Source organism: Hemitrygon akajei, chromosome 10 (genome assembly GCF_048418815.1).
Source record: "Hemitrygon akajei chromosome 10, sHemAka1.3, whole genome shotgun sequence".
Lineage (NCBI taxonomy): Eukaryota > Metazoa > Chordata > Chondrichthyes > Myliobatiformes > Dasyatidae > Hemitrygon > Hemitrygon akajei.
Genome location: NC_133133.1, coordinates 82,097,963 through 82,125,783, shown reverse-complemented (window position 1 = coordinate 82,125,783; position 27,821 = coordinate 82,097,963). Strand labels below are relative to the sequence as shown.

At 42.5% G+C, this 27,821-nt stretch overlaps 1 protein-coding gene across 3 annotated transcripts in view; it reads left to right on the top strand.

Annotated features, from left to right (window-relative positions):
• Positions 1 to 26,219, top strand: part of LOC140734514 (interferon-inducible GTPase 5-like) — a 218,192-nt gene extending 191,973 nt beyond the window's left edge. Inside the window, exons 1-3 of one of the 3 annotated variants that reach the window (XM_073058584.1) lie at positions 6,885 to 6,994; positions 12,177 to 12,306; positions 23,191 to 26,219. In XM_073058584.1, the coding sequence (XP_072914685.1) occupies positions 12,287 to 12,306; positions 23,191 to 24,391 (1,221 nt within the window). In that variant the 5' untranslated portion in view covers positions 6,885 to 6,994; positions 12,177 to 12,286 and the 3' untranslated portion in view covers positions 24,392 to 26,219. Of the gene's footprint in view, positions 1 to 6,884; positions 6,995 to 12,176; positions 12,307 to 23,190 lie in introns of those variants that run through there. The other 2 variants (XM_073058583.1, XM_073058586.1) reach the window with 2 other exon arrangements.
• Positions 26,220 to 27,821: the final 1,602 nt, after the last annotated feature.

Sequence of the window (27,821 nt, the reverse complement as noted above, 5' to 3'; positions counted from 1 at the left end):
TTAACATGAGAACAGTCAACGAAATCCTTCCGAATGAGGATCACACAAGGTCGAAACCATTCCACCAACGAAATTTGATTCTCCTCGATCTTTAACTTCCGAACTTTTATCTTCACTCTCCACAGTAAAGAAACTGCTGGCAATGACCTTTTAAACTTTAGGCATTAGATAAAACTTCATTTTTCAACTAAACTGCGTCATCACATTAAATCACGCAGTGGCATGAAGTCAGCTTGGCAAATCCAGCCACGAACTGCCCCTCCCCACAGGGTGGGGTCTTCCTTTTATACCTGTAAAAAAAAAACCTGTCACATGACCTCTACTGGCGGGAAAATGACGTCACTCCATCATCACAAGACCATTACCTCAAGTCCAGTATAGCTTCAACCCCAGTCACGTGACAAGGGTACCACTGTCATGTGTCACGGATACGTAACACAAGCTATACCTTCCTGAGACATCACTTCTTGTAGCTGGTCTTGAAGAAGAGCTGTACCCATGATAAAACTGGCAGACCACTACACTCTGTAGCATCTTGCATTCTTGTACATTTGGGTTTCCATATGAGGCCATGATATAACCAGTCAGAATGCTTTCTACTGTACATCTGTCAAAGTTATTAGTCTTTGATAAGGTGTTGAATATCCTTTGATAAGATTGTGGCAAACCTTCTTTAGTTTTGCCTCTATGTTTTGGGCCCAGCATATATCCTCCAAGACATTGACACCCAGGTATGTGAAGCTATTCATTCTTCAATGAGACTAGTGCTTGTTCATCTCTCTTCCCCTTCCTAAAATCTACAATCAGTTCTCATTGTCAGTGGATTCAAAGTTCTTGCACAATCTTGCCTCACTCTCAGTTGCATCTGACCAGTTAACCTGATTTAGGTGACCTTGTCCAAACACTCAGGTAAAGTGTTTTCCAAGTCCTGTGGCAAATGTTAACAGATATCAACTTTTCCATTGCCTGCATTTATTTAGGCTGTCCACAGTGATTTCCCCTGTAATAAATGCAGTCAGGATCACTGACTTAAATTTCTTTGAGCTCTCTCTCCCTATTCTAGGGATTTGCCAAAGCAGAATATACCATATACCATGGGGCTCAGACACATGAGTATTAACTTAATCATGTCCAAGTCCTTCAGACTATGCAGTCCCTTTGTTGGTGGGTATTATTAAGAAAGGCAGACCAGTGGGAGGTGGTGCAAATTTACAAACCTGTTTAGCTATTCCCATCAATGGGATCATGTACATGCTGCTGCATTTGTCCAGGACATTTCTCCAGCTGATAACAAGGGTATTCACTGGTGTGAAAGTTGATTCTGTGGCTGCTGAGGAACTAAGCCTGAGTTTGTCCTGGAAGGGAGGAAGATCCAAAGGCAGGCTTTCTGTCTGTCTGTCTGTCTGTCTCTCTGTCTGTCTGAAACTCTCTCTCATTTAGAGAAAAATAAACAAATGCAATAGAATTTATGAAAAACTAAATATAAACAAAGACCAATGTGACAAAGAAAAAATAAAATATAATACTGAGAATGTGAATTGTAAATAGTCCTTGAAATTGAGTCTGTGGGTCATAGAATTGGTTCAGAACTGTGGTGAGTGAAGTATCCACACCTGACGGTTGTATGGTAATTACTGTTGCTGTACCTGGTGGTGTGGGACCTCACCCTTCTGTGCCACCTGCCTGATGTGTCATAAGGTAGGCGCTGGTGGCGGACCCAAATGCAAGACACAGGCACTGAAGTACTAGGAACAGGACAGGACTAGAGACTAGAGTTAGGGATGTGACTGGATGCTGACTAGGAGCTGGGACAAGAAAACGGACTTAGCCTAGGACAAGGAACTGGGAACTGGGAACCTGGACTTGCACTCCGAGCCAGAGACTGGACAAGGACCCAGAACCTGGGTCTTGACTTGGGCTCGGACCCCAGAACTAGGCGAGCACATGACGTGGCTACAGGACTGGACATGGCTTGGGTTCCTCGAGGCGAGGGCTTGACGAAGCTTGGGTTCCTCGAGGCGAGGGCTTGACGAGGCTTGGATTCCTCGAGGTGAGGGCTTGACGAGGCTTGGGTTCCTCGAGGTGAGGGCTTGACGAGGCTTGGGTTCCTCGAGGTGAGGGCTTGACGAGGCTTGGGTTCTTTGAGGCGAGGACTTGACGAGGCTTGGGTTCGGACTCCGAGCCAGAGACTGGATAAGGACCCAATACCTGGGTATTGACTCAGGCTCGGACTCCGGAATTAGGTGAAGACATGACGTTGTCTTGGGAGACAGGAACCTCGGAACACAAAGCTAGAAGCCTTGACTTGGTCTTGGGGAGGACAGGAACACAGAGCCTTGGGCTAGAACACGGGAACACAGAGCCTTAGACTTGAGAGACAGGAACATGGAACACAGAGCTAGGACCTCTCCTTGGGAACAGGACACAGGGCCAGGACTCAGACACAGAATGCTGAGCACAATGAGACAGTCCCCAACACTAGGTAGCGGCAAACAGACGGACCTACCTAGCAAAGGCATGGACACAGATACAGTTCCAACTCAACAATAGACAGTTCCATATCTTGACGCAGCAAGGCTCCAGTCTCACTCCAGTGGTTGAACTTGACAAGGTTGCAGGCAGTGCCTCAGAAGGAAGGGGAAGGGAAGGGAACAGTCCAGCCTCGGTAACAGTGAAGACAGCCTGACTTACCCAACAGAGGCAAGGACAGGATACTGACAAGACAAACCAGCAACCAACACATGAACCCAGGGCCACTTATATTCCAGCCCCAAGATGAGCATCTGGTGCCTATGACTAAGCCCAAATGAAACAAGGGACAGCCGGAAGACCCGGAGTCCAGCATCCACGGGCCGGAACGTTAGCCTGAACACGGTGTTCATGGACTGAACCATGAGATGATGGTAGTAGTGAGAGGAGTGTGTGGCCTCGATGGAAGGGTATTTGATGATGGATGCTGCATTCTGTGGCAGAGCTCTTTGTAAATGTGGTCAGTGGTTGTGAGGACTTTGCCTGTGATGGACTGGATGCTATCCAACACTTTCTGTGGAATTTTCCGTTCCTCAGCATTGGTGTTTCTATACTAGGCTGTGATCAAAGATTTTTAAATGTAATTTCCAGTAAATGAGAACAATAATTATTTTTTTCAGATCCAATGCAGTATTAAAACATACAATAGGATAAAGAACACAACAATATTATAAAAAAGCATGATAAACATAAATATGGAAGGTAGTTTATGTACATGGATTGATTGTATGGCCGTAAGTTGATGTTGGTCACAGGAACATTTGTACATGAGGTTAGTGACAGGAAATAATAAGCTGCTGGTGGTTAGGAGTATGGAGCGGTGTGTTAGTGGTGGAGATGTTGATAAGTCTTACTGCTTGGGAAAAGTAACTGTTTTTGTTTCTGATGGTCCTAGTAGCCTCCTCCCTGATGGGAGTGGGACAAACAATCCACAAGCTGGGTGTGTGGGATCCTTCAGGACATTACTGGCCCTTTTCTGGCAACTTTCTGTATCTACTGTATGTCCTTCATGATGGGTAAGTTGGTGCTGGTGATGCATTGGGCAGTTTTGACTACCCTATGCAGACCCTTCCATGCAGTGATGCAGCTTGTTAGAATATTCTCTAGTCCACACCTATAGAAGTATTTGAGTATGAGTGTGCATAGTCCAGCTCACTTCAGCCTCTTTCAAAAGTAGAGAGGTTGGTGAAATTTTCTGATGCTGTAGGATGTGTACTAGGATCATGAAGATTTGTGTGAGATGTGCAATCCTAGGCGTTTGAACCTGCTAACAGTTTTCACTGTTCTGCCACAAGAAACAGTTGAGGCCAGTTCATTGGCTATATTTAAGAGGGAGTTAGATATGGCCCCTGTGGCTGAAGGGATCAGGCGGTATGCAGAGAAGGCAGGTACAGGGTTCTGAGTTGGATGATCAGCCATGATCATACTGAATGGCGGTGCTGGCTCAAAGGGCCGAATGGCCTACTCCTGCACCTATTTTCTATGTTTCTATGTTTGATGTAAAGAGGATTGTAGCTAGTGTGAATTCTCCTGAAATCAATAATCATCTCCTTTGTCTTGGTGTCATTGAGGAAGAGGTTAGTCACCTGACACCAGGCCTTGAGCTCGTCCACCTACTCTCTGTAGGTCATCTCATTGTTGTTGATAACGAGCCCCAGCACTGTTATGTCATCTGCGAACTTGACAATGTGATTACGATAATGTATTTTGCCATGTAGTCACGTGTGAGCAGAGTATACAGTTAATAGGCTCATCACACAGCTCTGGGGAGGATCCCATTTTGAGGATGATGGGGAGGAAGGTGCAGTTGTGCATCCTGACTATCTGAGGTCTGTTGGTTTGGAAGTCCAACAGCCAGTTGCACAGTGGTGTATTTAGACAGAGGAGTAGGAGTAACAGTTTGTTCAGGGACAATAGTGTTGAATGCTGAACTGAAATCCAGAAACTACATTCTGACATAAGTGTTGTTGCTGTCTAGGTGTGTCAGGGCCAGGTTCATGACCGATGCTATGCCATCTGTTTTAGAGAGTTCTTTCAGTAAACATGTTGCTGACTGTGGCAGGAATGCAGTTTTTGATTACCAGTCATTCAAAGCATTTCATGATGATTAGTGTGAGTGCCACTGGACAGTAGTTGTTTAGTTCTGAAGATGTAGAGTTCTTTGATATGGGGTGATGGTGGGAGATTTGAGACATATGAGGACAGTAGCCTGGATGAGTGGTGATGTGCTGAAGATGACTGTGAAGATATCAATGAGCTGGCATACACTCTCCCTGAGAACTCGACCTGAGATACTATCAGCTCGATGGCCTTAACGGAGTTGACTCTGCAGACTTTCTGAAGTTTGCTGCTTTTGCAATACCTGTTCACCTGGGAGAGGGGTAGATTTTGTGGCCGGTGTTGTGTTGCATGCCTCAAAGTGTGCATAAAAGTTGCTAAGAGTGTCAGTGAGGGAGACATGTCTAGTACAGTAGTAGAGTCGACACTGCTTTTCCTTGAGTGGGTCGGATGCTCTGTTGGTTTGTTTATGCTCTGTGTAGCCCGTGTTGTCTCCGATGCTGTTGACACTGTCACAGTTCACTTCTACATTAGATCCATCAATGGCTGTTGCTTGTGAATCAACAGAGGCATTTATAGTAGACACATAATGCTTGAAACTGAAACATGAGGAAATCTGCAGATGCCGGAAATTCAAGCAACACAATGCTGGTGGAATGCAGCAGGCTATGACTGTACCCCTTCCTATAGATGCTGCCTATTGTGTGTGATGCTTGAAATTGACTATTGAACGCCACGCGTCTGGCCTTGCGAATACATGTTACCATACAGTACATCCCTCAGCACCATCACTGAATAATTCAGCCCCACTGTAGCACCAGGAAGAAAGAAATCTCTGGCTCTGCTAGTTTTAATGCCCTTCATGCCCAAACACATACTATGAGGATCACTATGAGGTGTGGTGGTCTTGTCCCTCTTCATGCCTAAGATGGGGTATCTTCTGGCTACTCTGGGAACCGTTCTATCACTAGAATTGAAGGCAGTGTCCCTGGCTTTTATTAGGAAGCTCTCCTCAGGGCTTTTGGTTGGACAGTGAGATGACCTTGAGTCACCAACATTGTCTATACACTTACTGATGTAGCCGGTGATAGATGAGGCATATTCCTCAAGGTCTGTGTCTTCTCAGTTTCTGACAGCTTCTTTGAACATTTGTCAGTTCATCTGTTCAAAACAGTCCTGAGGCATGGAGATTGCCACATTAGGCCACATGGTAATGGTCCTTTTGACTGGTTTCTGAGATTAACATTATGGAGATGGGCTCAGAGAGGCCAGGATGAGGGAATAGGATGGCTTTGTAAAGTGTCGGTTTATATCAGCATGATCAAATCTGCCCCCTTCCCCTCCCGTGGCAATGGTAACGTGTTGGTGGAATTTGGATAAAATGTAATCCAACCAGTTAGGATACTCCCTACTGTGCATCCATAGAAGTTTGTCTCTCACATTATTTTATATTTATAGAAGTCTCTCGCATTAGGGCTATTCAACTCCTCATGTTGTCTATCAAACTAAACTGGGGTAAATTTCGAGTGACCCATTCGCCCACCAAATCGCATGTCTTTGATATAGGAGAGGAAACTGGAATACACTAATAATACCAACACAGTTACGAGAAAACATGCACATTCCACGCACAGACATCATCGAAGGTCAGGAGGACAGGACAGCTACACCTCCCGCTCTGCCATTGTGCCACTCCGCGTCATCTCGCTGCCTGCAGGCAAAGATTGGTTTGTTTTGTTGCGAATGGGATTGAATATTGTGCAGTCATGAACAAACATCCAATTTCTGATTTAGTTCTGACTTTTAGTGGAAGGAAGGTCATTTATAATACATTTCAAAACTGGTTTTACCTGCCACTAGGACCCGATGAAGTCCTGCATCGATATAATGGTGCTGTATTGATTTATCTGCAAAACCCTGTAACCCTCCTGACACAGAGGGCAGTTTGAATATTCTCTCCGTGACCTTGAGAGTTTCCCCAGTGGCTGATATGTCCTATCACATCCTAGTTGGTTACCGTAAATTATCCTCAATGTAGCTGGCTGGCTGAAGAATTGAGGAATGTATATTGGTCGCTGTATATTGGAATGACTGGCAGCTGTAAAGGAGTACATTGCAGGGATTTAATTGCAAACAGGGATCGTTCTGTAAGTACACGGTATCTGAGGGCACCATCTGCACTCTTCAAACACTGAGCCAACAGAATGAAAAGAATAAAGTCACCTGGCAACAAGTGATCTCATGTATATCTTTATTTCTCATTGGATAACACACATCAACCTGTCCCATCCGAGAGAGGTACACAGTGTGAATGACCGCGGAAGCACAGAATATACAAATCGCAGCGGACTGCCGATCAAAGCGGACCTTCACTGACGAAGCCTCTTTAATCAAAGATCCAGTGCAGGTAAAGACAAGAAATTGAATGGCAAACTGAGTCTACTTATTACCATTACAGAATTTTAATCCTGTTTGAGACAATTCTGGGCAGTTTACGTGTTTGTAAACTGGGCCAACGATCACAAAACCTATATATTGCACGAAAAGTTTGAGAAAACTCCTGATCCGGTGTTACTTTTGTCCTATTTTCTACTTCTTTTACTAGCGTGTAGACATTTTTACATTGGGGATCTGCGGGTTTTCCAGTGAAATTGAAGTTGAGCACATAACGACAGCAGCAAGCTGCCCTAAATTGATAATCAGAATCAGGTTTAAAATCACCGGCATATCTCATGAAATTTGCTAGCGTTGCGGCAGCAGTACAATACAATACATGATAAATGTAAAAAAAATTGAATAGCAGTAAGTATATTTGTGTATATTAACTAGTTATGTTAAAACAAGTAGTGTAAAACACACCAAATAAAAAGTAATCTGGTACATAAAGAGGATAGGGTGTTTCCTGGAAACGGGAAAGCTGGGTGACACAAACCTCGATTCAGTCAACCACAGTGTGTTGCAATACAAGAGTTTATTGCAAATCCGCTAGAAAACAAGTGAGGGAAAAAAGTTCCAGCTTGCGTTTAGTTCACTTTCCCAGCCTATTTGACAATTCTCGGTACTGCATGAGACTTTGTCACAAGACGTTAACGCAAGCTGCAGATAAAGTAACACAATCTCTGACCCGCGGACTTTGAAGGGAGGTGTGGAGTCCCAGCCGTTTGCGGGCTCCTCTCTCATGTCTCCACCTGGACAGGGAGCGCGTGGAGAGTTAGCGCACAGTTCATACTGGGTGTGGCCACGAAAGTTGTTCGAGCCGTCTGACATTTCAAGTGCGATGTTGTTATTTTATATTATTTAAAAGAGGGAAACAAAGGGTGTTAAGGAGAAATTTCGGAGACAGAGCTAAACTGGAAAGTGATAAGTTGTTCGACAAAGTTCCACATGGCTAGAGTTTCTGGAACCAATTCCGAAGGCACAGGATATACACATCCCAAAGAGGAAGAATATTCGAAAGCCAAAGTGACACAATCGTGGATAACAACAGTCAAAGTCAACATAAAATCCAAAGAGAGCGCATATAACGGAGCAAAAATTAGTGGCGATTAAGAGGAAGGGACTTTTAAAAACCAACAGAAAGCCAATAGAAATCATTAAGATAAAGATGGAAAACATAAATATCAGAATCAGGTTTAATACCACCGGCATGTGACGTGAAATTTGTTAATTTAATACATTTGTAATGTATTGCAGCAGTTCAATGCAATACAAAATATAGAAGAGAAAAAAATAAATAAAATAATAAATAATCAATTACATTAAAATATACTGAATTGATTTTTAAAACTGTGCAAGAAATAGAAATACTGTATATTTTTAAAAAGTGAGGTAGTCTCCAAGGGTTCAATGTCCATTTAGGATTTGGATGGCAGAGGGGAAGAAGCTGTTCCTGAATCACTGAGTGTGGCCTTTAGGCTTCTGTACCTCCTACCTGATGGTAACAGTGAGAAAAGGCCATGCCCTGGGTGCTGAAGGTCCTTAATAATGGATGCTACCTAGGCTAGTACCCAAAATGGAGCTGACTAGATTTATAACCCTCTGCAGCTTCTCTCGGTAGGCCCCAACCCCATCCCAGTGATGCAGCCTGTCAGAATGTTCTCCACGGTTCATCTATAGAAGTTTATGTGTGTATTTGGTGACATGCCAAATCTCTTCAAACTCCTAATGAAGTACAGCTGCTGCCTTGCCTTCTTTAGAACTACATCAATATATTGGGACCAGATTAGATCCTCAGAGATCTTGACATCCAGGAACCTGAAACTGCTCACTCTCTCCACTTCTGATCCCTCTATGAGGATTGGTACATGTTCCTTCGTCTTACCCTTCCAGAAATCCACAATCAGTTCTTTTGTCTTACTGACGTTGAGTGCCAGGTTGTTACTATGGCACCATTCCACTAGTTGGCATACCTCACTCCTGTACGCCCTTTCACCACCACCTGAGATTCCACCACAATGTTTGTATCATCAGCAAATTTATAGCTGGTAATAAACCATCTGATAATAAACCTGTTTCTGATAAAAAATATTTCACATCAGTCTTCACTGTGGATGACACTAGCAATATGGTGGATGTTCCAAGTTTCAGGGGTCATGAAGTGTGGGAAGTTACCATTGCTAGAAAGAAGGTTCTTGGGAAACTGATAGGTCTGGAATTGTATAAATCATCTGGATTGAATGGTGTACACATCTGAGTTCTGAAAGAGGTAGCTGAAGAGATTGTGGAGAGATTACTACTGATCTTTCAAGAATCACTAGATTCTGGAATGGTTCTGGAAGACTGGAAAATTGCAGATGCTACTCCACTCTTCAAGAAGGGAGGGAGGCAGAAGGAGGGAAACTATAGGCCAGTTACTTTGACCTCGGTGGTTGAGAAAATGTTGGAGCTGATTGTTAAGGATCTGGTTTCAGGGTAAATGGAGGCAGATGATAAATAGGCCCAAGTCAGCATGGTTTCCTTAAGGGAAAATCTTGCCTGACAAACCTGTTGGAATTCTTTGAAGAAATAACAAACAGGATAAACAAAGGAGAATTGGTTAATGTTGTGTACTTGTCAGAAGGCCTTTAAGAAGGTGCCATGCATAAGGCTGCTTAACAAGCTACGAGGCCATGGTATTACAGGAAAGATTCTAGCATGGATACAGCAGTGACTGATTGGTAGCAGGCAAAGAGAAGATAAAGGGACCTTTTCTGGCTGGCTGCTGGTGACTAATGTGCTTCACAGGGGTCTGCATTGGAAGCAATTTTTTTACTTTTTATATCAATGATTTAGATGAAAGAATTGATGGCTTATTACAAAGATTGCGAACAATATGAAGATGTGGGGGCAGATAATTATGAGGAATTAGAAAGGCTATAGAAGGATTTGAACAGATTAGGAGAATGGGAAAAGAAGTGGCAGGTGGAATAGAGTGTCGGGAATTGTATGATCATGCACTTTGGTAGAAAAAATAATGGAAGGGTTGACTATTTTCTAAATGGAGAGAAAATACCAAAAACAGAGGCAGAAAGTGACTTTGGAGTCCTTTTCCAGGATTCCCTAAATTTTAAACACGAGGAAATCTGCAGATGTTGAATGTTCTAGAGTTAAGATTGGATCAGCCATGATCTTGTTGAATGGCGGAGCAGGCTTGAGGGGCTGATTGGCCTACTCCTGCTCCTATCTCTTATGTTCTTATGTTATGTTCTTATGCTGGAAATTCAAACAACACACACAAAATGCTGGTGGAACACAGCAGGCCAGGCAGCATCTATAAGGAGAAGCACTGTCGATGTTTCAGGCCGAGACCCTTCCTCAGGACTGATCCCTAAAGGTTAATTTGCAGGTTGAGTTGGAGGTAGGGAAGTCAAATGCAATGTTGGCATTGATTTCAAGAGGACTAGAATATAAAAGCAAAGATGTAATGTTGAAACTTTGTTAAGCACTGGTGAGGTCTCACTTGGAGTATTGTGAGCAGTTTTGGGCCTCTTATCATAGAATGGATGTGCTGAAACTGGAGATAGTTCAAAGGAGATTCACAAAAGTTATTGCAAGATTGAATGGCTTGTCATATGAAGATTGTTTGATGGCTCTGAGCCTGTATTCACTAGAATTTGGAAGAATAAGGGGTGACGTATTTGAAACCTATTCAATGGTGAAAGGCCTTAATAGAGTGAATGTGAAGATGATGTTTTCTATATTGGAAGAGTCTAACACCAATGGACAAAGCATCAGAATATAGGTGTGTCCTTTTAGAATGGAGATGAGGAGGAATTTCTTTAGCCAGAGAGTGGTGAATCTGTAGAATTCTTTGCCAGAAACAACCATGGAGGCAAAGTCTTTATCTATATTTAAGGCAGAGGGTGATAGATTCTTAATTGGTCAAGCATGAAGGGATACGGGGAGAAAGCAGGAGATTGGTGCTGAGAGTAAAATTGGATCAGCCATGATGAAATGGCGGAGCAGACTCGATGGGCCAAATGGCCTAATTCTATTCCTGTATCTTCTGGTCTTATAACAGAAGGCATGGGTTTGTCATGAAAAGCATTATGATCAGTAGGAGAGAAAAAGAAGTGATGGTGGGTGTCAGTAGTCCTGCAAAGTATAATTGGGAGCTAAAATACAATTTCCCAGCCTCGCTAGGTCTATTAAGGCTAGATCTTATCTGGATAAGCATTGGAATCACAACAGCACAGAGGATGTTGAGTCATTGAGTGCCTTCAGGATCCTGTACTTCCTTCCCGATGGTAGCAATGAGAAGAGGGCATGTCCTTGTTGACTGGGGGTGGGGGGTCCCTAATGATGGATGCTGCATTTTTGAGACATCGCTCTTTGAAGATGTCATGGATTTTGGGAAGGCGAGTGCCAATGATGGAGTAGTCTGAGTTTATAACTTTCTGCAGCTTGTTTCGATCCTGTGCAGTGGTCACCCACCCACCTCCATACCGGACGGTGATGCCCCCAGTTAGAATTCACTCCACGGTGTTACACTGTCTCACTGTATTCTCACTTTTCAATGCTTTATTGATACAACTCTGAAAAATTTCATCCTCTTGACTTAGTTTAGTATTTAACTATATCTTTAGTATTTTATTTCCATCCGTGAAGACAAAAAAGGTACTTGACAAGTCAGCTTTTATTTTAATTTAATTGCAATTTCACTGACATCTGCTGTCTACAGAAATAACATCTTTCTGTGAATTGTTGGGAGTGTGAGTGAAAAATGCTATTTTTCTCAAAACGATTGCCACGGGCTTTCCATTGAGACAGTAAGGTGGCATTTTACAGCACAAGGGTTTCTGTCACTTCACTTCAAGATGGTGACTGATTTATGATGATGTTTGAGAATTCAACAGACAATTTTGACCATTCCCATTCAGCTTCAGATCTCTATGTCCTGATGATAGGTTGTTCTTCATTAGAACATTGAGAAGGATGCACAACTACCCTCACAATCTCTTTCTTCAGGTTGACTAAGGCAAGGTGAGACAATACGATTGCGTATTTTCTAGTTACTTGCATGAAACCAAATGTTAAAGATGATTGGCTTTTCAGTCTAGGATATGTATGGTATATAAAAAAAGCACAACTCATTCTGTCTTCTCCTCCAGAAGTGGAAAAAACAAACAAGAAAAGACAAAGAGGTTCCACAAGCATCCATTTAAAGCCCTGTAGTCACTGGATCGTTATACAGGCCAGCCAACGAGAGACAGAGATCAGAATGGGAGGGTCAAGCTCCAGGTAGGTCGGAAATTAAGCACATTGTATCTTCCCAGCTCTCCTGCATGAACAAAACCTGCCAGAGAAGAAGCCGTACAGTGCTCAGCTTTCTCTTTAGAACAGGATAGTGCTGGCTCTTTGATGGACTAAATCCCTTTTACTTGTTTTTGAGATGTGGATATTGACATCGAGAACAGAGGTTATTAGAAGTTCCTAACAGCCTTGAGCATGTAGCTGGGACCTGCCTTCTTGAAAAGCTGCATTCAGGATCAATGTGATCACATCTTGTGGTTGGCTCGTGATTTCATCAAGGTAGATCTGGTGACATTAAAGGAACAATGATACCTTTCCTCAGAAGCATGGTGCATGATGGAGATGAAGGTACATGAGGAAATGTTGTCTCATAGTAAAACCCTGATTATATGGGATAATCAAAACAGTGTTAACAGTCGTTCAGCTGAAAAATCTCTAAAGAAAGAGTATCTATCAACTTAGCCTTAACTCTATGACAGTAACATGGCTAAATTCCTTGCTGATCAAATATTTGACAAGACCAGGGAAATGAAAATGGTGGCTGCAAGAGGAGGTATGGTATCCACCAGTGAGTGGCTTTCCTCTTCACACCCCGAAGACCTTCCACTACCTGTGAGGCAGAAGTCAGATGCATGCAGGATTACCCCTCACTTCCCTTTCATGAATTAAGCTCCAGCAGCACACAAGAAGTTGGACTGGTGCACCACCTGCTACCCAAAACAGTCACACTTTCCACCAGTACCACACAAAGGATGAAGTGAATGCCACTTGCAAGATTTAATGATGCTGCCTGTTTATGCTATTCTCCAACAAAATGTCCACAAAGAGAATGAACCAGGGTTTTACTATGAGACAACATTTCCTCATGTATCTTCATCTCCATTATGCGCCATGTTTATGAAGAAAGATATTGTTTCTTAAATGTCACCAGGTCTACCTTGATGAAATGAAGGCATTGCTCTGAGGGCCAGTCCATTCAGTGGGATGGATAACTTCCTATTTCATAGGAAAGGAGAAGAACAAGTGAAGATGCAAAAGAAACAAACACAACCATCATTGTTTAGACCACAAGACATAGGAGCAGAATTAGGTAATTTGCCCCATCGAGTCTGTTCTGCCATTTCATCATAGCGGTATTATTTTTCTTAACCCCATTCTCCTGCTTTCTCCCCATTATCTTTGATGCCCTTACTAATGAGGAACCCCTCAACCTCCTTTTTAAATATAACCAATGACATGCCTCTACAGACATCTGTAGCAATGAATTCCACAGATTCAGTACCCTTTGGCAAAAGAAATTCATCTCCATTCTAAAGGGACACCCTTCTATTCAGAGGCTGTGACCTCTGGAACTAGACATTCCCAGTGTTGGAAACATCCTCTTCATCTCCACTGTAACTAGGCCTTTCAATATTTTGTAAGTTTCAATGAGATTGCCCCCACCCCAACACTATTGTTCTATACTCCCATGACTACAGGCCCAGAGCTATCAACCACTTCTCATATGTTAACTCTTTCAATCCCTGTGACATTTTTGTGAATATTCTCCTGTCCCTCTGCAGTAGTAGCATATCTTTTCATAGATATGGGGCCCCTAACTGCTCACGATACATGAAGTATGGTCTGACCAATGTTGTATGAAGCCTCAATATCACATCCTTCCTGTAATATTCTAGTCCTCTCAAAACGAGTGCTAACATTGCATTTTCCTTCCTTGCCACCATCTCAACCTGCAAGTTAACCTTTCGGGAATCTTACACAAGGACACCCAAGTCCCTGTGTACCTCTGATTTATGAAATTGTCCTACATTTAGAAAATAATCTATATATTTATTCCTTCTATATATCTATATATTTAAAATTATATATATATATTCCTTCTACCAAAACGCCTGGTCATACACTTCACTACACTGCATTAGTTCTGTCACTTCTTTTCCTATTTTCTGATCTGTCCAAGTCCTCCTGCCAACACTGACATCAATGGAACACCACTAGTCACTGGCAGCCAACCAGCAAAGGAATAAAGAGCTGTTGTTTCAGGCCGAAACCCTTCATCGGGTCTAATGAAGCGTCTCTGCCTGAAAGATCAGCTCTTTATTGCTATCCATAGATATGTACTGCCTGACCTGACTTCCTCCAGCATTTTATGTGTGTTAACATTATTCCCACTCTTTGCTTTCTGCCAGTCAGCCAATCATCTATTCATGCTGCAATCCTTTTGGAATCTTATCTTGTTTCTACTCTTCTGTGCATCACCTTATCAAAGGCCGCCTGAAAATTCAAGTAAACAACATTTACTGTTTCCCTTTTGTCTATCCTGCCTGCTATTTTCTCCAAAATTTCAACAGATTTGTCAGGCAAGATTTCCCTTCAAGAAACCATACTGAGTTCTTCATAACTTATCATGTACCTTCAGCTACCTTGATTCCTCATCCTTAATAATAGACCCTCACATCTTGCCCAACTATTGAAGTCGAGCAAACTTCCCTATAATTTCCCGTCTCTTGCCTCCCTCTATTCTGAAATCATTATTGAAGGATCATTACTACTGCTCCACAATCTCTTTAGCTACTACTTTTACAGCCCTGGTAATTTGGCAATTCCTCTCGAGTCAGATTGCATGGGAATCGGGAATGAACAGCCCTTTTCAAGTCCAGCCACAAATCCTTAATTGGATTGAGGTCTGGACTCTGACTTGGCCACTCCAGGAAATTAACCTTGTTGTTTTTAAGCAATTCCTGTGTAGCTTTGGCTTGATGCTTGAGGTCATTGTCTTGCTGGATAACAAAACTCCCAAGTCACAGTTTCTAGCAGACTACATCAGGTTTTCCTCCAGGATTTCCCCATTTTTTGCTGCTTTCATTTTACCCTCTACCTTCACGCCCTCCAGGGCCTGCTGCAGTGAAGTTCCCCACAGCAGGATACAGCCACCACCACGCTCCACGGTAGGGATGGTATATTTTTGACGATGTGTGGTGTTTGGCTTCTCATATAATCTAGTCTGACGGCCAAAAAGCTCAACTTTGGTTTTATCATCCCACATGCCCTCTGGCAAACTCTAGCTGAGATCTCATGTGAGTTTTTTTCAACAGTGGCTTTCTCTTTGCCACATAAAGCTGCAACTGGTGAAGCACCCGGGCAACAGTTGTTGAATGCACAGTCTTCCATCTCAGCCACTGAAGCTTCTAATTCCTCCACAGTTGTCGCAGGTCTCTGGGCATTCTCCCTCACTGGTCTCCCTCTTGCAACGTCAGTCAAGTTTTGAGGATGGCCTGCTCTAGGCAGATTTACAGCTGTACCATATTCTTTCCATTTCTTGATGTTTGACAACTGGACTCCCAAGTGATATTCAGTGACGTGGAAATTTTCTTGTATCCACCTCCTGACTTGTGCATTTCAGTTTGTCTTTTGCAGAGTTGCTTGGAGTGTTCTTTTGTCTTCATGCTGTAGTTTTTGCCAGCTGTCGGACCTTCCAGATACAGGTGTATTTTTACCTCTTGACTGCTCACAGATGATCTCTATTTAACTAATTATGTGACCTCAAAATCAGTGATGATTTGGTGTGTTAAAGGAGTGTGATTATTTAAGCAATCAATTATTTTGTGTTTTATATTTATAATTATAAACATAAAATATAAAAATATATTTTCTTTTGAAGAGCATTAAAAAAGCCAAATTAATCGACTGTGATTCAATGTTGTAAAACAATAAAACTTCTGGGGTGGTGGAGGAATACTTTTTCAGGCATTGTATACATCTAAAAAGAAAATGGCTTTTGGTTTCCTCTTATATTATTTGATAGATTACTTTCATATTTATCGTTTCTCTTGTGACTTCTTTTTTATCCTGGTTGCTTTCTGCTTTTTTTAAAAAACTTCCTGGGACCCTTTCTGAATTATTTTCAAAACTTTCAAAACCTTCAATTCATTGTTTAAATTTAGATGTTGGCTATTATTAATTTTTATTATGTGAGAAGGTATTTTACCTTTTTTTTCTCCTTAATAATCAGCTTCGATCTTGGTAGGGGTTAGACTCTTTTTTTGTAATAAATTAGTATATTTCAATATAACTTTGACTAACCTACATGAATATGGGGTAATGAGATTGTTATTATGAATAGCTATAATGTAATTGGTAGTTGTTTTTTTGACCTTTATATATACTTTCTTGTACTCTTTATTCATCTATGTAGAAACTAATAAAAATATTGAAAAAGAGAAACTTCCCAATCCTCTAACTTCTCGGTATTATTTGCTATATTGTATGTGCTTTATTTTGCTTTATAGCATTCTTGACTTCCTTGTTCCTATGGTTGATTCATCTGACCTTTACAATGTTTCTTCTTCAGAATGAACTGATCCTGTGTCTTCAGAACTGACTGCCAGTGACTAGTTGTGTTCTGCAGGGGTCTGTGTTGGGACTGCTTTTTACATTGTATATCAATGACTTGTTTGATGGAATTCATGGCTTTGTGGCCAAGCTTGCAGACAACATGAGAATGGGTGGAGAGGCAGGTAGTCTTGTGGCCGCAGGGATGCTACAGAAGGACTTAGATTAGGAGAATGGACAAAGAAGTGGCAAATGGAATATACTTTTGGGAAATGTATGAAAGTATACAAACGTTTGTAGACTATTTTCTAAAAAGGGAGAAAATTCAAAAATTTGAAGTGCAGAGGGACTCTGGAGTCCTCGTGCAGGATTCCCAAAAGGTTCATTTGAAGGTTGAGTTGGTGTTGAGAAAGGAAAATACAATGTTAGCATTCATTTTGATCGGACTGGAACATGAAAGCAAGGATGTAATGCTGAGGGTTTATAAGGCACTGGTGAAGCCTCTTGGAGTATTGTTAGCAATTTTGGGCCCGTTGTTTAAGAAAGTATGTGTTGAAATTGGAGAAGGTTCAGAGGAGCTACATGAGAAAGATTCCAGGAAGGAAAGGATTATTGTCTGAGGAGCGATTGATTACTGTGGGCCTTCACTTGCTGGAATTTCGTAGAACAAAGGGGGATATCACTGAAAATTATTGACTGTTGGAAGGCCTAAATACTTTACATGTGGAGAGGATATTTCCTTTGATGGGTGAGTCTAGGACCACTGGGCACACCGTCAGAATAGAGGGGTATTCGTTTAGAATGTAAATGAGGATGAATTTCTTTAACCAGAGGGCAGTGAATCTGTGGATTTCATTGCCACAGGCAGCTGTGGAGGTGAGGTTGTTGGGTACATTTAAGGTGGCGATTGATTCGTTCTTGATCAGTCAAGGCATGAAAGTTACAGGGAGAAAGCAGGAAAATGGTGTTGAGAGAGAAATGGATCAGCCATGATGAAATGGCAGAACAGACTTGATGGGCCAAATGGCTTAATTCTGCTCCAATATCTTATGGTCTAATTGTTGTCAAAATGTCCAGCCATTACACTTTTATCATCCCTGCCAGTGAACTTTATTGCACTGTAATACAGATACGTCCAATTTTATCTTCTCCCTCTCAAACTGCAGGATGTATTCTATACTGGTATGATGACTGACACCTAAGGGTTCTTTTACCTATGGGGCCCTTAATCAAAACTGATTGATTACACAACATCGAATCCAGAATCTCAACCAAAAGCTGTTTGAAAAACTTGTCTTATACATTCTACAAATTCCTTCTCTTAGAATCCATTACCAAACTAATTTTCCAATAAACTTAAATATTGTAATCCCCCATGGCCAACACATTACCCTCTTTACATGCCTTTTCTGTCTCCCATTGTAATTTGTACCTCACATCCTTGCTACCATTTGGAGGCCTATATAAAGCTCCCATCAGGGACTTTTTTTCACCCTTTGTAGACTGCATCTTCCAATCATATGCCTTCTTTTTGTGACTTTCTTTATTTATTTTTTAACCAATAAAGCCATCCCAACATCTCTGCCCAGCTGCTTTTTCTTTTGATATGATGTGTATTATTGGCTGTTAAGCTCCCAACTGTGATCTTCCTTCAACCATGACTCAGTGATGCTCATCATACCTGGCAATCTGTAACTGTACTATGAGATCATCTACATTATTATATATACATTATGCATTCAAATATAACAGATTCAGTTCAGTATTCACCACCCTTTTCAATTTTGTCTCCATGTTTCTGAAGATAATTTCTTATCCCTTTCTAAACTTTGTCTTCTGCATTATTCTGGAGACTTCAGCAACCTCTCCTGGACTCTCCTTTCCTTTTATTTTATCCATACTTTTCCAGCCTGTTGAACCCACCCTCTACTATTTAGCTTAAAGCCCTAACCACAGCCCTGGTTAAGTGATCCTGGATCCTGCTCCCAGCATACCTCAGGTGGAGCCTGCCCCATCAGAACAGCTCCCTTTCTCCAACCCTGGTGCCAATGTTCCACAAATTGAAACCCACTTCTTCCACACCAAACTTTATCTTTCTGATCTCGTTAACCCTATGCAAATTGCATGTTGCTCAGGTAAAGCCAGAGACCATTATCTGTTTGTTTCTGCATTTTAATTTAGCCCCTAGCTTCTTAAATTTCCCCAGCAGAAACTCTTCCCTTGTTCTTCTAAGATCACTGGTACCCACGTGAACCACAAAAATTGAACCATTCCCTTTTCTATGCATAATTTCCCTGCAATTTAGATGGGACGTCCCAGACCCAGGCACAAGACAGATAACACAACCTTTGGGACTCTCAATCCTTGTGACAGAGAATTATGCCTGTTCCATTATCTATACAATCACCAATTACAACTACATTTCTCTTCTCTCCCCCTTCTTGAACAGCTCCATGAACCTTGTGCCACGATTCAGTTGCACATCTTCCCTACAGCCCTCTGTCTCATGCTCACAGGGAGCATCAATCTCAAACAAGAGAAAATCAGCAGATGATGGAAATCGAAAAGATAGAAACGGAGAAAACCTACAGCACAATACAGGCCCTTCAGCCCACAATGCAGTGCCGAACATGTACTTACTTTAGGAAATTCCTCGGGTTACCCATAGCCCTCTTTTTCTAAGCTTCATGTACATATCCAACAGTCTGTTAAAAGACCCTATGGTTTCCACCTCCACCACCATCACTGGCAGACCATTCCACACACTCACCACTCTCTGCATAAAAAACTTACCCTGCTATCTCCTCTGTACCTACTTCCAAGCACCTTAAAACTATGCCCTTTCATGTTAGCTATTTCAGCACTGAGAAAAAGCCTCTGACTATCCACATGATCAATGCCTCTAATCATCTTATACACCTCTATCAGGTCACCTCTCATCCTCAATCGCTCCAAGGAGAAAAGGCCAAGTTCACTCAACCTGTTCTCATAAGGCATACTCCCCAATCCAGGCAACATCCTTGTAAATCTCCTCTGCACTCTTTCTATAGTTTCTACAACCTTCGTGTAGTGAGGTGACCAGAACTGAGCATTGTACTCCAAGTGGGGTCTCACCAGGTCCTATATAGCTGTAACATTACCTCTCAGTTCTTGAACTAAATCTCATGATTGATGAAGGTCAATACACCACACAGCCTTCTTAACCAGACAGTCAATGTGCACAGCAGCTTTGAGTGTCCCATGGACTTCGACCCCTAGATCCCTGATACTCCACACTGCCAAGAGTTTTACCATTAATACTATATTCTGCCATCATATTTGACCTACCAAAATGAACCACCTTACACATATCTGGGTTGAACTCCATCTGCCACTTCTCAGCCCAGTCTTGCATCCTATTGATGTCCCACTGTATCCTCTGACAGCCCTCCACACTATCCACAGTGCCCCCAACCTTTGATTCATCAGTAAATTTACTAACCCATCCCTCCAGTTCCTCATCCAGGTCACTTATAAAAATCACAAAGAGAAGTGGTTCCAGAACATCCCTGAGGCTCACCACTAGTCACCGATCGCCATGCAGGATATGACCCATCTACAACCACCCTTCTGTGGGCAAGCCATTTCCGGATCCACAAAGTAAGGTCCCCTTGGATCCCATGCCACCTTACTTTATTAATAAGCCTTGCATAGGGTACCTTATCAAATGCTTTGCTGAAATCCATATACACTACATCTACTGCTTTACCTTCATCAATGTGTTTAGTCACATCCTCAAAAATTCAATTAAGCTCGTAAGGCAAGACCTGCCTTTGACAGGTCAAAGTAATACATACAAAATTCTGGAGGAACTCAGCAGGCCAGGCAGCATCTTTGGAGAAGAGTAAATGGTCGATGTTTCAGGCTGAGAGCTGAAGGGTCTCAGCTCAAAACATCAATTGTTTACTCTTTTCCATAGATGTTGCCTGGCCTGCCAAGTTCTGCCAGCATTTTGTGTGTATTGCATCAATTTCAGACCTGTTGGGTAAGTTCAAGGGTTGAGACTCCTCCAGCACTCCAGACTCTTGGAACACCCCCTCCCCAAATGTCTCACTCACAGTCCCACCCCCTAGGCCCTGAGCACCGAGTCCAGGTACTCTCACCCTCCCTGATGCATCACAGTGTTTGAAGCTCAGATTCCAGCTCCTCAAATTTGAGTCCGAGTTTCTTGAATAACTCAGACGTGGTCACCAGAAACCAGCTCCCACAGCATGCGCTAAAACACATCACCTAATTTATTTAATTTGTTGTAATTTGGTATGCTTATAGTTGTATGTTATCTACAGTTCTATGCAAATGTCTTAGCCACATGTATAGCTAGGGTGGCTAAGACTTTTCCACTAAACTGTATTTGTCAATGTGGAGCAGGCAACGGTGCTGTGTTTTGTGTGGGTGGGGGAAGGGGTTTAGGGGCCAATGTTTTTGTTGCATTTTGTGCAGTGGAGGGGGCTTGGACAGTGGATTAATAATGCTGTTGCTGTTCTTTCTTTTGTGCAGGGTTCAGTGAGTTTGTTGTTTCTCTTTGATCTGAATCCATGGTTCTCTTTGTTTCATTACTATCTGGAGAAGAAGAATCTCAGTTGTATGTTGCATACATACTTTACTGATAAATGAACATTTGAACTTGTAACTATCTGGTGGGAGCAAAGGATGTTGGGAATGGTGAGGCTGGAGAGCCGCAAGAGGAGTGTGAGGCAGTTGACTGAGAGGGAATGCCAGGGGTGGGTCGGGTTTATGGGATTGTATACATATGTGCATAAGACCTTGGCACAAAAATGTATAAAATAACTTACCTGTTCTTATCTGCTACAATTCTGCTTTCTTTATCAAAGCTAAAGTCTCAGATGTTAGACTACTCTGCTGACAAAGTCACACAATGGCCAATCCAAAATGGCTTCCGAGACCTTGGTCTCCACCTCCTCTCACTGAATCCTCTTGAGCCAAAATCTCAGTTCAGTACTCTAACTTGGCCATTCTGCCTGAAACTCACACACAAGGAGATTTGGACTTTTTAGTGGTTTCACTCCCTGCACAATCTCACTCTTGCTATTCCAAACTTCAGTTTATATGGACTACATCACTAACTGTTGGTATGCATGCTTGGTATGCTTAATGACTATTTTGGTATACTTGGTATATTTAATTGCCTACTGAAAGAGTGTGGCTCTTTTTTGCTACTCTCAATGTAGCTTTAGCCTGGGATCAAAGAGAGTTTTCATTCTGTATGGGAAGATGTTCTCATGTCTACAACTGAACTGAGTTGAAAATGAAGTTTCAAGATCAAGTTGTCCTGGAAATATCCAAATTAGGCATAGGTGTGCCTGTGAATAAGTGCTTCTTCAGAGTCCCATGATGGCAAGGCCCTACTGCTTTGTTAATGTTTTGGTTTAGACAGATTTGGTGATCATTACCCATACTGAATTTAACATCTGAGCAATATTATATCTTGTTGTGTATCTACTTACATAGAAATAATCTAGGTCTTCTGTACTATATTCTGGAGGTTGCTTGGTCCTATCGCCATTTGACCTGGTTATCAAACAGCATGCTTGTGAATATTTCAGTCACATCTTTAGCACTCACAATAGTTGAGGATGGGCATGTCTTGGAAACTGTTCCTCTCTTTTTTGCCTCCAACCATTTGACTGTGCAACATCATTCAGAACTGCATGTGCTGAAACCAGATTATTGACTACAGTAGGGCTTATCAATGACTGAAGCATTTCAAGTCAAATATGAGCCACTCCCATTCCCATTGATGCACCACACTGCAGACAGAACAAATTTGCATAGGAACCTGTGATAACCTCTCCTCTTCTGCCCACCATCAACCGATTACTAGTGCCCCTTACAATAGAGGGCTCATGTGCTCCATATCTCCCATCACCAACTTCACCAGCAATATCATCTCAGAGAAGCAAAAGCTAAAGTAACTTCGTTGAACTGAGAAGAGACAACATGGTGAAGCAACATGGGAGATTCGAAATAAAATGGTAGAAGTATGTGGAGATGTTTCTCGGCAGACAAACAGGTTGAGATCTATGTGCTCCATTAGTTATAGCAATGGTGTTTAATTAAAGTCAAAGCATATTAAGCAGTCAGAGGGTCAGGAGAGTGTGGAATGACCTGCCAGCACAGGTGGTGCTTGTGAACTCAGGATTTTAACATATAAGAGCAGTTTGGATAGGTGCAACAATAACACGAGTATGGAAGGCTATGTTCCCTGTGCTGGTCGATGGGAGTAGGCAGTTTAACTGGTTTGGGTATGGACTAGAAGGGCCAAAGGGTGTTTCTGTGCTGTACTTTCCTATAACTACTTATCCTTATGCATATTATAATAACAAATTATAGATAGCTGTTGGATAGCAAATTGTAATGGCAAAGAGCACTTAGACCATTGAAAGTAAGGACTGACATGAGGACATTCTGTGAATGCCATGCTATGAAATTTAAATGTAAGTTGTTCAGTTGAGAACTTTAATGGAACATATTTTCTTTCAGTGAACAGGTGGCAAAGACTGAGACCTCCTCATTCTTCACACAGGAAGAACTGAACAAACTGAAGTCTGATTTTGAAACAGGTGGGCTGGAAAAAGTTAAACCACTGATAGAGAAGAAAGTAACTGATCTGGACAAAACAGAGCTTAACATCGCAGTGACGGGAAGATCAGGTACAGGAAAATCCACCTTCATCAATGCCATGAGAGGACTTCGGAGCGATGATCCGGGAGCAGCTGAAGTTGGGACGACAGAAACAACAATGGAGCCAGCCGGGTACTCACATCCCACTCTGCCCAATGTTCGCTATTGGGACCTGCCAGGGATCGGAACCACACCATTTCCAGCAGCTAAATATCTCAAAGAAATGAAATTTGAAAGATTTGATTTCTTTATCATAATCTCCGCTACTCGATTCAGCGAAAATGATGTAAAACTTGCCAAAGAGATTAAACGGCAGGGGAAACAGTTTTATTTTGTCCGCTCTAAGATTGATGCTGATCTTTATTCCATGAGGAAACAGAAGAAGGTTATTAATGAAGAAGAGGAGCTGGAAAAGATTCGGAGTGACTGTCTCAGGAGGTTGGCAGAGGCAGGGTTTCCGAATCCCACTGTGTTCCTGATATCCAGTTTAGAGCCAAATCGTTTTGATTTCATTCGGTTAAATGAAGGACTCGAAGGTGATCTAAATAATGTAAAGAAAAGGATCTTTGTTCTGGCCCTTCCAAATCTAAGTGCGGAGATAGTTCAGAGGAAATATGAGATTCTGAAAAAACATATCTGGATGTTTGCAACACTCTCTGGGGGATTGGGAGCGGTCCCAGTTCCCGGCTTCTCTCTCGCTTGTGATATCGGTATATTGATTGGAGCCATTGTCTATTTCCGGAAATGCCTGGGTCTGGATGATGCTTCTCTTCAAAGATTGGCCAAGAGAGCAGGAAAACCTGTGGAAGAGCTGAAGGCGACAGTAAAAGCTCCATTGCTGGGGGAAATAACCCCAGATGTAATTATGAGGTTATCTTGGGGTGCTGCTGTTGTTACCGTTTCAGCCCTGGAATTCGCTCTTGACTTTGTCCCTGTCATTGGCTCCATTTTTGGAGCAGTCTCATCATCTGTCATGACTTACAAGATGCTGAGTGCTGCACTGACAGATCTTACAGAGAATGCAGAGAGGGTGGTGAAAGTTGCCTTTGAAACTGATTAACTGGTCTGTAAATGTATCGACCCCATGAATTTGTATCACACCATGCTTAAGAATTTGATGACATTGTTCAAGCACCAAATCCTGCTGTAATTCTACTCAATGTTCACTTCTACTGCATGCGTTCCTAGAAATATTTCTTATGCAATACCTGGAGGCAGTGAAGGAGTTCCAATCTGCAGCTTTGTGGAAAACCAGTGCAAGTTTAAGAGAGTGATGTTCCATGAATTAAACGTTAAAATTAAACTATACCTGCCTTCAGAGGTGTACATAAAGGATGTACCTGATAAATGTTGGTCTATAGAAGGCACAGCTGGGTGGGCTCTGAGGCAATAATCAGAAGCACCTTACATTATTCAGCCAATTACCCCGACCAACTGTACTATCCTCTGATCTTAACTAAAGGGAAGATTTTCGCAGCCTGTGTTCAGTGCTTATCAACCGGTTCAGTTTCACTCATCTTCAAGAGAACCTCAAAATAATTAAAACAAATATCATTAAAAATTTTGGCACAAGGCTTATATCAAGATATAGCTTCAATGACGGGCTTGCATATTTAGATCTCATTTAAAATGGTCAAACAATTGTCTAATTCTCCCTGCTGCAGGTTCTGTGAGTTTTGTATGAACACTTCTGGTTGGCGTATATTACTCATACAGCACAGCAAGTCAGAGTCAATCTAAGTTGTTTATTAATACGTTTGTTAAATCACATGGAATAATAGAAATTATTGCAAGATCACAGAATAAATTGCATAATATTGAAATAACATAACAAAACTTTCCATCTTTATTGTAACTTTAAATTAAGCTCAAAAAGTATTCTCTTCAACTGAGCTTAACTCATCCTTTATGATCACTTGGAGGAAATGGCTCTGGATGATACCAATGCTGTGTCACAACCAATATCTCAAATTATTCCAAATCATTTCCAAAATGAAACTCATTCTTGTGAATTTATTGAAAATGTACCATTTGTAATTGTGCAGATTACATTCAGTCTTTTGCACTGCAAGTCCAATATTAGAGAATTTAATTATATTGCATCATCTATATTAAGCTGTATTTTTTTTTGTCAGAAAACTGAGGACTGAAAAGATCTTGTCCTAGTAAACCATAGAACACTACAGCACAGTACAGTACCTTCAGCCCTCCATGTTGTGCCGACCCATATAATCCTTAAAAAACACGTTCTAAACTCACACTACCCCATAACCCTCCATTCTTCTTTCATCCATGTGCCTGTCCAAGAGGCTCTTAAATACCCCTAATGTTTTAGTCTCCACCACCATCCCTGGCAAGTCATTCCAGGCACTCTCAACCCTCTGTGTAAAAAAACTTACCCCTGATGTATCCCCTAAACTTCCCTCCCTTAATTTTGTACATATGCCCTCTGGTGTTTGCTATTGGTGCCCTGGGAAACAGGTACTGACTATCCACCCTATCTATGCCTCTCATAATCTTGTAGACCTCTATCAAGTCCCCTCTTATTCTTCTACGCTCCAAAGAGAAAAGTCCCAGCTCTGCTAACCTTGCTTCATATGACTTGTTCTCCAATCCAGGCAACATCCTGCTAAATCTTGTTATGACCCCAGCCCCCTCCTTTGTGAGATTCGCAAGAGCACTAGTCAAGGGGGGGTCAAATGACCCAAGAGAGAGAGGGAGACGTGCTGAAGACCACGTTCCCCAGGGAAGCAGAATAAAGCGACTCTTTGACTATTGTCTCATGAAAACCACGTGTAAAGCCCTCGGGCAAAGTGGGCTGGTCGCTCAACAAGACAAAAGCCTCGGACATAGCCATTGTCTTGGGAGACACCTTTGTGGGATAAGGAACTGGCCTACGTGCAAAATCTCAGGGCAATGTGAAATGGGTGATGGGGGGAAGATTGCCTCGCCCCACTACCCTGATGGACATCTACAACCCTGCCAGTCCAGATAAAAGGTGGGCTGCCGAGGCGGGGCGGCTGACGCACCAAGGAGAGACACAAGGAAGACACGATAGTGCTTCCCGTCGGAGCGGGATGCCATTCTGAAGGAAGCCACGTGCGTTAGACTCCGGATCGGGAGTCTGTGGATGGAATCACGGACAATCGCTTTTAACTAACAACCGGGAAGCCTACTCTTCGGATTCCACGGCGGTGCTCCGTAGGGACCCGGGCAGGTGAAGCTGTTTAATGACATCTCTCTCTCTCTCTCTCTCTCTCTCTCTCTTTCTAACAAAAGTGCACCAACGCGACACCACAACCGACGGCGGCTGGTGGAACTGCAGTGACCACAAAAAGACTTTTAAATATCCAGTAAACAATATATATCTACATTACCCCTAGACAACTGTAGAGCTTATTTCTGATTGATTATTACTATACCTGGGCTTTAGATTGAGTTGTGACGACGTATATGATCTGAATGTTTTGTATTAACCATACGTTTGTGCCCCTTTATAAATAAAAACGTTTGAAAATAGTAGCATCAGGCTTCGGTACATCCATCTATCTTTGCTGGAAAACTACCCGGTTACTGGGGAACGTAACAAGTGGGTTGCTCGTCCCGGATTTGAAACCAAAGGGGAGGGTCAGTGAATCGGGCTGTAAGTCCAAACTTAAATCTGGTTACGCAGGTAGCCAGACAGGAAACCAGCAAAGATGGATGTGGGTGAATTTATGAGAAATCCGACTGTAGAGGCGCTAGAGACGGCTACCAAATCAGACTTCGTAATTCTGGCAAAGGGGTTAGGCCTCGCAGAGGTGAGGTCATCAATGAAAAAGCAGGAAGTGCGAGGGGTCATAAATCAGTATTACATTGAAAAGGAGGTGTTTGCAGCTGAGGATTTGGAAAATATCCCCGAAAAGAGATTAGCGAGTGGGACAGATCAGGTAGAGTTGGAGAAAGCAAGGTTGGACCATGATCTTAAAGTAAAGCAGCTAGAAGCAGCTGCAAAGGAAAAGTCTGAGGAACGGGCTGCAAAGGAAAAGGCTGAGGAACGGGCTGCAAAGGAAAAGGCTGAGGAACGGGCTGCAAAGGAAAAGGCTGAGGAACGGGCTGCAAACGAAAAGGCTGAGGAACGAGCTGCAAAGGAAAAGGCTGAGGAACGGGCTGCAAACGAAAAGGCTGAGGAACGAGCTGCAAAGGAAAAGGCTGAGGAACGGGCTGCAAACGAAAAGGCTGAGGAACGGGCTGCAAACGAAAAGGCTGAGGAACGAGCTGCGAAGGAAAAGGCTGAGGAACAAGCTGCAAAGGAAAAGGCTGAGGAACGGGCTGCAAAGGAAAAGGCTGAGGAACGGGCTGCAAAGGAAAAGGCTGAGGAACGGGCTGCAAACGAAAAGGCTGAGGAACGAGCTGCAAAGGAAAAGGCTGAGGAACGGGCTGCAAACGAAAAGGCTGAGGAACGGGCTGCAAACGAAAAGGCTGAGGAACGAGCTGCAAAGGAAAAGGCT